We start from the raw sequence: 10,945 nt of genomic DNA on the forward strand, positions 1-10,945 counted from the left end.
GGTTTGCTTAGTGATCAGGGCCACACTGAATTGTCCAGCTTTAAAGTTCTTAACCTCATAAAAATCATGATGTATCTTTATGAAAAAAAGGATCTGCAGCAGTTCCTGCTTCTCTCTCTCGTCTCTGTCTGATTGTCACGATCTCATATTTCCCACAGATGAAATCACGAGCAGTTTTCGGCGCTTTGGTCATCTGGTTGTTGATTGGCCACACAAAGCAGAGAGCAAGTCTTACTTCCCCCCTAAAGGTACGTCTAGAAAAATCACCACATTCATAGCAAACACAGCAACAGAAACCTGCATGTACATACATTGTACTAGACACTATTACTGATTAGAATTCTCTTTCTGTTTTTTTATTATTTAGTACATTTTAAGTGTACTAATTTAAATGTTTTAAATAAAATGATTGAATATGTAATAATGAATGTTCTCTAGAACTAGCAAGAATCTCCCAGTGCCTCTGGTTCTTGTGATTAGTTTTTATTCATTCAGTCAGAAATCGCATGTTACACAGAGCTGTCATGGTTACAGTGATTGACTGTTGTGGGTTTTTGTCTAGGTTATGCCTTCCTCCTGTTCCAAGAGGAGAGCTCAGTTCAGGCACTGATCGAAGCCTGTCTGGAGGAGGACGGGAAACTCTACCTGTGTGTGTCCAGCCCCACCATCAAAGACAAGCCCGTGAGTCCACACTGTAGCGAATCAGCTCAAAGGGGAAATATGAATAATTAATCATAACTAGTTATAATTAATTATAAATATTTAGATCCGCTGTAAGTATTTACTTGACCTCTCAGGGTCAACTGTCTGTCAATTCTAAGAACGTTAATCAACCACCCTATAATGCTAAAAATCCACCCGTTCCTTTTTTTAATCCCCATAAAATATTAGCATCTGTCAAATGTGACATCGCATTTTACAAGCCCAGCCCTCGACTGTTGATGGGCACTTTTCTTTTAACTGAGATTTTCTGTTTTTATTTTATTGTTTGGGTCATATTAACAGTGTAGACAGCAGTATACTGTAAATTACGCTGCTGTCACTTAATACATGTCACAGTCTTCAGCGGGTGTGCCCAGGATGGCCACCAGATGACACTGTGTTCTGTGAGCACATGGCTTGTGTTGTGTTTGTTTGTTGCCATGTGCTCTCTCCTGTCTATACTGTTTTTGTAACTCATGTGTTTTTAACATAAACTTGCGTGTATTTGACAGTTTAAGCACAATGAGACATGAAAGAGAACTTAGTTTGGTACTCACATGCCGTGTGACAGCTGCTTTCTGTGTGTTCACTTCGGATGTGTGCGCTCAGGAAACCGTGTATCACAGGTTTAAACTGATATGGTTTAAAGGGGACCTATTATGCCCCTTTTTACAAGATGTGAAATAAGTCTCTGATGTCCCCTGAGTGTGTACGTGAAATTTTAGCTCAAAATACCCCACAGATCATTTTTTATAGCTTGTTTATGTTGCCACTTTTAGGGTATGAGCCAAAACGTGCTGTTTTTGTCTTTGTCCCTTTAAATGCAAATGAGCTGGTGCTCCGCCCCCTTTCAGAAGAGAGCGGAGCTTCAAGAGCTTATGCTCCCGTCAGCACACCAGCAACACACAACAATCTCATGCACTGAAACTGTCAGAAACTCTCAAGCGATCGACTCACATTGCTTTCATACGCATTTTTTAACGACCACATTCCTATTTACGATCATTCTGGTAGCACATGAAGGCAGCATCAGTGAAAACAGGCAGAGACGATGGTAGCTTTAGCAACATTAGCCTTACAAGAGTGCTAAGAAGCTCTTTCAGAAAGGCAATTTCAAAACAAAATATGAAGCGCTTTGTCTGGATCTAACGTTCGCGCACGACTTTGCGAAAATCCAGGGTTTGTGAGGCAGTCCAGTGTAAAATGATTGGCATGACTTTATTGATTTTTTTCGGTACATTTCCTTCGAAAATGCAACTTAACCACAGTGTCCTTAGTGGCTCAGGTGGAGGGAGTCTGTGGAGCTCCTATGTTCATTGGTGCATCCCAAAACACAACACTTGTAATGCCTCTTTGGCGCTGACATTGTATATCTCGCTCAGGGCTGTGTTTATGCTAATAGGGCAGAGAGCATCACAAATGGGCGGGGATTTATCCCGATGGTGACATGTACCTAGGGAGAAATCTGGAATCGCTTGTTCTGAGTGTTTATGATTTAAACACTGTTTATGATTTATTGGGATTATTACAAAAAATGAGTGGGTGGATTTTTACCATTATAGGCTGGTTGTTTTCACACACTGCAGCCACACAACTTTGTTCAAACACCTTATAGAAGTGATTTTTGCATAATAGGTCTCCTTTAAAACACATGTTTTCAGTGTGATAGACGTGATAATCAAAACCAAACAGATGGTTTTTTTAGCAGAGATCTGAGGTACAAGCTATAAAGGCACAGCCCTTCTCTGGGAAAGGGGGCGGGGAGCAGCAGCTCATTTGCATTTAAAGAGACATGCAAGAAAACAGTGTGTTTCTGCTTCCACTCAAAACAGGCATTTTCAAAATGATATAGTAAATGTTCTGTGGGGTATTTTGAGCTGAAACTTCACAGACACACTCTGGGGACACCGGAGACTTATATTACATATTGTAAAAAGGGGCATAATAGGTGCCATTTAAAGCATGACAAAATATTAAAAAAAAATCATGAAAATGTTTTCTTTAATATTGTATTTTAGATTGGAAGTACACTACAAGTGCACATTTAATGAAAATACGTGCAATTCTTTTTTATGTTGTCATGTACACTGTGTTTTATATGTGGGATCTTTATGTGGTTTTTCAGGTCCAGATTCGTCCGTGGAATCTGAATGACAGTGATTTTGTGATGGACGGATCTCAGCCACTGGACCCTCGCAAAACCATCTTTGTAGGAGGAGTGCCACGTCCACTCAGAGCTGGTACGCTAAACACACGACTAGTTGTCGTATGTGTTATAAATTGCTGCATATGATGTACACAATGTGAAGAGATGCCAATTATCACAACAAATAATCTAAAATGAATTTAAAAATTAATAAATGTTGCTGTTTTCATAACTACTAATTTCATAACTTATAATTTCAAAAAGTATTTAAAAGTTAGTGTTAAAAAAAAAGTAAAAAAAAAATGACAATGTATTTGTAGTAATATTGTCACGGGGCTGACGAGACGTGAGACGTGTGGATCCATCTGCAGGCTTTATTAAAGAGACGTGGTAAACAGGCAGGGTCAAACAATGGCAAACAGGTATATGGCGGGCAAAACACAAGAATAGTCCCAGGGCTAGCGTAGGTCACTGATCGGCAGACAGAATCACAGGGGCGAGACGAGAGGGAAAAATCCAGGAATACAGGCAAAGATCAGAAACCGCGGAAACAGGCAAGGCAAGGCAAAACAACGGAAGTCCATGACCGAATTCGTGACAGATATATTCTTCCATTCAATAGTCTTACATTTTTTAAATGTATTAATTTCATTTTAACCGATGTGACAATTTCAAATGATGTCCTCCATGTGTTTTTTTTTTTTTTATTAAATAGACTTTAATGGTATGTTTCTCTGCAGTGGAGCTGGCGATGATCATGGACCGCTTGTATGGTGGAGTGTGTTATGCAGGCATTGACACTGATCCAGAGCTGAAGTACCCAAAGGGGGCGGGGCGTGTGGCCTTCTCCAATCAGCAGAGCTACATCGCTGCTATCAGCGCCCGATTCGTCCAGCTGCAGCATGGCGACATTGACAAACGGGTAAATAGAAAGCACTTCAGGGCTCTAGACTCATTGCCCCCACTGGTCGCTCTTTTGCGACTAACTTTCTCAGTTTGTCGCACAAACACAATTTGTTAGCAATTTTTTTTTTGCTACAACATGGGATTAATCATTGCATGCGGATAAACTTTTATCATAGTTTAATGGTAACGAAAGTGGTTAACATTCAACCCGTTCTTATTCATCAGTACTATTATTTGTGAATGGGAGTTCCTCTGTTGCTATGTTATAAGTCAGTGTCGGGCTTCGGATGCTTTCATTTTCGAATTTGTCACATTTCACAAGAAAAGATAATTGTCGGACACGGACACGGACACAGACACACACAGACACACACAGACACACACACACCTTTCAATTGCAAAACTAAAGCAAAAGATGGATTCATTGTTATTCTTAATTAAAAAACACAACAACAATAAAACAGTAGGCTACAATGACAAACTAGCTTACATAACGTTTAACAAAAATGAATAAGGCATGGCATACACCACATGCTGTATTATATAGAGCAAATAGGACTCTTATTAATAACGAAATAAAACAAAACAAACAGAAACTACCCCGTAGGGGAAACCGACCCGCAACAAGACTAGCAAGGCTTGGCAATGCTGGACAAGACAGGGCAAGACACGAGGCATACATACAACATTCAACGACAATCTGGCCCGGGACTGCAAACACAAGGAGAATAAATAGAGAGCAAATGAGGAGGGGAATGAGGGAAACACAGGTGGGGCAAATTAACCAATAATCAGGTAACAAGGTGGGTGGGATTAGACAATAGCCCTGAGAGCACATGGCACAAGAAACCAAACAAGACAAAAAGTCATGTGCTCACACAAAACAAAAACACATGGCCAGCAAAACAATCATAAGCCATGTGCTTGAACAAAACAAGACAGAAACACGCAGCTAATGAGAATACTCATAAGCCGTGTGTTCACACACGACGTGACAACATGAAAGCACGCAGCCAATGAAAAACACAAGCTGCGTGCTACACAGCACAAGACATAACATGACATGACATAAAAGCAGCAGCCGAAAACACAAGCTACGTGCAACACAAGACAACAGTACAAGCACGCGGCTGAACGCAAACCACGTGCTACACAAAATTATGTTTTATTAACAAAGTTCGGGAGGAGCACGTTCAGATAAAATTAACCAATAATCAGGTAACAAGGTGGGTGGGATTAGACAATAGACCTGAGAGCACATGGCACAAGAAACCAAACAAGACAAAAAGTCATGTGCTCACACAAAACAAAAACACAAGCTGCGTGCTACACAGCACAAGACATAACATGACATGACATAAAAGCAGCAGCCGAAAACACAAGCTACGTGCAACACAAGACAACAGTACAAGCACGCGGCTGAACGCAAACCACGTGCTACACAAAATTATGTTTTATTAACAAAGTTCGGGAGGAGCACGTTCAGATAATTAACCTAATTAACACGAGAGGTGCACAATCAGTAATCAATCCAATTAACAAGATAAGAGGTGTGTATATATACACAGCAGACCTACCTCTGTTTCTTGACAGTTTTTCCAGAATCCCTCCACCACCCCTTCTCCGCACTTACAACTATTTCTGTACTAACCTGTAGGGGGGTACTCTGGGTTCGGGCCAAAATTGCAAGCTCGGAGCCCTCCCCTCGGACAGCATGCCAAATACGCATAACCTTTACTCTATTTATTATGATGTTTTAAAGTGTAAGCCTCACTAAATGTTGTTTGATTTATGATTAAAGAAAATAAAATCAGACCTTTACTCTGTTTATTATATGTAAGTGTGAACTCGTGAAAAACAATGCATATGGACAGGAGAGCGCACGGCCCGAGCGAACTAGAGAGTGCACGCTCACACAACAAGACAGAACATGGTGCGTGAGTGTCCGAACCCCGACACGAAACCGAAACTTGAACAGGACATGAGTGCCGGGATCCGAACACCACGCTCCAACATGAAACCAGGCACGGCTTCGAGTATCCACATAAAAACACGACATGACGGGAGTGTCAGGGCTCTGTCACAAAACCATGAATAAACTAGACCGAAGTGACAGAACCCCAACAATAACGACTAATAAATTACAGAACGTTTAGCAAACACTGAGGAATCAAAAAAAAATAAAATAAATAAAAGAAAGCCTCTGTAGTGTAACGTGAGGTAAACAGCAAAGATAACAAGCTTTTCAAAATGAAAACAAAAAGAGAAGTAAAACTAAACTGGCTGTCGGTGAAAGGATTTGAATGTTTTTTACACAAGAATACCAACATGTTCACCTTCCCTGGTTTAAGAAGCGGTCTTTTACTTTACTTTAGCTTGAAAAGCAAATCTTCCATCTTCCATCGTTTCCTCAATATTTGCGTAATTTTTGCCGCGTGCTGCGCGCACCTTCGCGCTCATGCTGATATGGCAAGTATAAACCAGGCTCTACACCTGAAGCACTGGGAAAGCGCCTCCGTCACTCTCTTCACGTGATCAGTGAAATCTGACTCCTGCTACAATGTGCCACAGCTCTGCAACGCGCACTGTATGGAGCAGACGCTTTGGACCAGCACAGACCATGCACTCGCACAAATGCGACAACGTCAAACTATAACTCGCACATTCTCAAAAAATTGTCGCAGTCTAGAGCCCTGAACTTACATGTTTGTTAGAGACTATTAACATCCAGGGGTGCGTTTCCGAAAAGCAACTATGGTCGCAAGTTCCGTCGTTACCAATAGAGTTGAATGTAATTAACGACCATAGTTAGCTAACGATGCTTTTGGGAAACGCACCCCAGAATAGCACACTACCATACTACTCTTAGTATATCAGTAGTGTATAGTATGCATACTGTGCATAGTATGCTATTTTTTTATTTCCTGTGTACATACAATACCCAAGTCACTTGCTAGATTTGTCAAAATGTGCAATGTAACAAAGAACATATGCCACAATGCAACTGATATTTCTTTCAGTTCATCCGTCACATTGTGTGTTAAGAAACATAGTCAAAAATGTGCACTTACTTTTTATAATATTATATTATCGCTAAGTAGTTTTATATAAGATTTGAATAACACTACAAATGCACATTCAGTACAATTAAGTGCACCTCTAGCATTGCATTGAGTATAACTAACTACATGTAATGATTATACCAAAACTCTGTTTTAGATATTGTAATACTGTATTTTCTTAAAATATTAAAACCTTTGAATAATATAATGATGTTGAGTAGTCCAATGCTATAAATGTGTCATTATTTTACCCATGACTTTATAGTCCAATTCATATGCACAAAATAGCAATATCATGGTCAGCGTTGGGAAGTTACGCTAAAAAAGACTTCAACAGTGTAATTAGATTAATATACAAATTACTTTCTCTATAAAGCATTGCATTACTTATTACGAATTACTTTTCAAATCCCATATCAACCTCAACCAGTTGAACAATATAAGGATAAACATGAAACTGATCTGATATTGATATTTGAAAAAAATGATTTTTTTTTTTTAATTAAAATAAATAATATAAAATTGTATAAATTATTCTTGAACTGACCAAATTATTTAAATGGAGAAGGTTACATAAAAAAATAAATAAGAGTAATCCATTACTTTACTTTTTCAAGGGAAAATTATTTAAATTACTTGGCAATGCATTACGCCCGACACTGATCATGGTACTGTTTAAGTAGCTATATCAGCTCCTGTACTTTACCAGAATTGAAATTAAACTACCGTGTTCTGTTATTCATGTCACACAGGTGGAGGTGAAGCCGTATGTGCTAGACGACCAGCTGTGTGACGAATGCCAGGGGGCACGTTGTGGTGGAAAGTTTGCCCCGTTCTTTTGCGCCAACGTCACCTGCCTGCAGTATTACTGCGAGTTCTGCTGGGCAAACATCCACTCCCGCGCCGGCCGCGAGTTCCACAAGCCGTTGGTCAAAGAGGGAGCCGACCGCCCCCGGCAGATCCACTTCCGCTGGAACTGAAGACGGGGACTCCGGGAGCGGCAGCATGCAAGACGACGCAGAAACAACACGTCTGCTGCGGGAAGAAAAAGATGCTTAGTTTGGCCCCTGAACCTAAGCTGTCAGTATAGAGTACATAACCGTATACAGTATATAGAGAATATATATGACTATAAATATATAAATATATCTTTATCTTTTGTAGCAGCCAGAAACACTACAAGCCTCAGTTTAAACTCACAACAAGTTTATTTCACCAAACCACTTCGTTCTCCTCCCTCCCTGTACATCTCAGGCTCAGAACAGAGTTTTTGTGGTACGTTCGTGTTTTTTAAAAAGGAGATTAAGAAAAAAAAAGAGATTGATTTTTTGTAGTTTTTTTCAAATTATTTTTATATGTGAGATTTAAAAAATAGAAACGAGAATGTTTTCGCTTGGGGGGGCAGCCTGTCCGTTCTGTTCATTCGTTCTGTCCGTCGTGTGTCCGTCTGCTGCTAAATCCCCCCCCAGTGGGCAAAGTGCGCAATTGTCTCTGGAAAACCCTTGATGACGTAATCTGTGATGCCTGCCCTGGATCTCGAACCAAAGGTAGCAAAATGTGCGGCCTGAAAACGAGACGTTCGCCGCGGAATATACTAAAAAAAATAGTAAGAGTAATACCCCCCCCCCCCTTGATGTTTCGCTCCAATGTGCTCTTAGCAGGAATAGGAATGATTCAATAACGAATTACTGAGACTTTCCATTTTCCACTGGCAAAAAAAAGACAATACCTCAGAATATTAATCTGGCTTGTTATTGCTCTACTCTTGCAATTTAATCACAAGCTATAGAAGAAGCTTTGCTGCTATATAGGATATAACGAATAGATAGTGTCGGTGTTCTATGTAATGCCATTGTGACGTCACTGGCGATGTCATACACAGCAATGCAGTCCGTTCCCTCTCGCACGGCATGGCCGATCGCCGCCATGGAAACACAGAATGTGAAAACTTACGTGCATGTTTGTGGCTGTACATCATTTGCATGCAGTATAAAGGTTACCAGCACATATAAGATAGAAAAAAACACAAACAAAACATGATGCATATTAATGATAAACAGAGGAATTTATGTAGCATGAGGCGAAAAAAGGTCAGACACTTAGATATATAAGATAATCAATACTAATATTGAAAGGAAAAAAAAAACAGTGTAAAATTCTTCGTAAAACCTTTGCATGCGTTGTTGTGATGGTTCCTTTACGAAACTATTATGAGAGAAGTGACGTTAGTTTTTAGAGTAGTGAGTTCTGCCATTTTGTAACTCGATAATTAGTCAAGAGACGGTGTGCTGTCCTGTGGTTTTCTTGTCTCGTCTTCGTGCCGTGTGAGTCTAGTTATGAATTGAGGTTTCAGTTCTACGATCTAGAGGATCGTCTCTTGACATTTAACCTCTGCCCTTCATGAACACCCCTGAATGCCACCCCTCGTATTGCGATAGAGCGCAGGACTTTGATATGTGTAGTTCGTAGGAATTCGCCGAAGGAATAGTACCCGTGGTCGTTTTGTCTGTGTGTGTTGGGTACGCGTGGTTCGTAGTTTATTCTCCGGACGAAATCTATCGGTAAGAACAGACCTAGAGAAAAGAGAGGAGAGAGATGTCACGAAAGGAACCCTGTCGTGAATATTTTTGTAGCGTTTGCGTTTTCACTCGGATCAATCTTACGGACAATCTCAACAGAAGCAATGGCCGCTGGTTCTGCGACCAATCGTTCGGTACTGTACCGCTCTTTCTGTCTGTCTGTCTGTCGTTCTTTTTGCACTCTCGAGTTTGTGTATGTGATTTAACCTTTCAAGTGTCAACAGTGAGCTGAGATTGTGTGTTTATTTATTGCGTATATGTGTGTATTTATTTGTCGACGTGTCGCCTGTTTCCAGACTCTCGAGGACACGTGATGCACTACCTTTTCGATTTCTCTCCTCTCTTTTCTCCTCTTAGAAAACCAATCCCTCTTTTCTTGACATTTGGACTCGAACGCAAAACAGTCTCTTTAATTTTGTATCACATCACCTTTTTTGTATACTATTTGGTTGTGGAAGAATTGCGACCTATTTTAAGTCTATTGGATAATTTAAATATCTTTATTTTTTGCATAGTAACTTATTTGATTGTGTAAGGCGCTGGACCCAGATTCTATTTAAGCGATGACGGAAATCTGCTGTGTACTCGGAGTAAGTAGCGATGGTGTTTCTGGGAGCTAAACAAGATGGCCGCTTCATCGTCATCGGTGTCTTTCTCTCTGTCGGTGACAAGTAGCATGCTCCATTTTCCGTGTTCAACACTGTTGCTTCGTACGTGTATGTGTGGGTTTTCGTTGTCGTCGTCGTTTTGAAAAATCATATTTATTTGACTATTTTTGTAGACAGATAACTATTTGATTTAAATTGTATTTTTCTATTTCCTCTCTCACTTGATTTGCCCACGTATTTATGGTTACGTTCACACGCAGCGTCACACTGGAAGACGCAAAAGGCCATTTCTTGAATCATCCGTGCAGTTGTGTGTGTGAGTGAGTGTGTGTAAACTAATCTATTTATGTATTATTGCTTAGCACACATCAATTTGATTACTATTTAAGTTGGTTGTGTATTTAATTTGAAGGAAGGAAGCATTGAGGGTTCTACTATGTTCATGGAAAACACTTGAGACTCTCCCTGGTTAGATGGAGGTGTATCAGCCCTCCCCTCACTGATACTCAGAAACTTGAATATAACACATTTTGAAAGGCTTACTAACCTCGAATCTGTGTTGTGACGTGCAATACTGTTTCTAATGTTTGTATAAAAAAGTGAGAATTGCAGTGTATACCTTTTTAATGCAGATTTATTTTTTTCATTGCATATTTTGCAAATTTCTGATTCACAGTGTCATTTTTTACTGTCAGAAAAGATGAAACCCCTTTTTTTCATTGCAACTATTTTTAAATCCAGATATCTTTGTACTGATGTAAATGATTGTAGTTATTTTGGATAGTGTTTTGCTAACAAAAGGAGAAACTTTTTCATGCATATTTCTATTTCTTTTTTGTTCGTTGTTTTGTTTTTTTTGTTTGTTGTTTTGTTTTTTTATTTTACTCTAATAGAAGCAAAATATTTGGGATAATTTTTCATATTATATGTCATTAATATTAT

At 39.6% G+C, this 10,945-nt stretch overlaps 1 protein-coding gene across 1 annotated transcript in view; it reads left to right on the plus strand.

Annotated features, from left to right (window-relative positions):
* LOC107698515 (cytoplasmic polyadenylation element-binding protein 2-like) overlaps positions 1 to 8,420 on the plus strand; it is a 28,576-nt gene extending 20,156 nt beyond the window's left edge. Inside the window, exons 5-9 of the mRNA XM_016499539.1 lie at positions 91 to 248; positions 563 to 681; positions 2,828 to 2,942; positions 3,589 to 3,770; positions 7,569 to 8,420. Coding sequence (XP_016355025.1) covers positions 91 to 248; positions 563 to 681; positions 2,828 to 2,942; positions 3,589 to 3,770; positions 7,569 to 7,796 — 802 coding nt within the window. The 3' untranslated portion in view covers positions 7,797 to 8,420. The remainder of the gene's footprint in view (positions 1 to 90; positions 249 to 562; positions 682 to 2,827; positions 2,943 to 3,588; positions 3,771 to 7,568) is intronic.
* The last annotated feature ends 2,525 nt before the right edge of the window (positions 8,421 to 10,945 follow it).

The sequence above is a fragment of the Sinocyclocheilus anshuiensis genome, unplaced genomic scaffold, assembly GCF_001515605.1.
Source record: "Sinocyclocheilus anshuiensis isolate Anshui unplaced genomic scaffold, SAMN03320099.WGS_v1.1 scaffold1830, whole genome shotgun sequence".
NCBI classification, from domain to species: Eukaryota; Metazoa; Chordata; class Actinopteri; order Cypriniformes; family Cyprinidae; genus Sinocyclocheilus; species Sinocyclocheilus anshuiensis.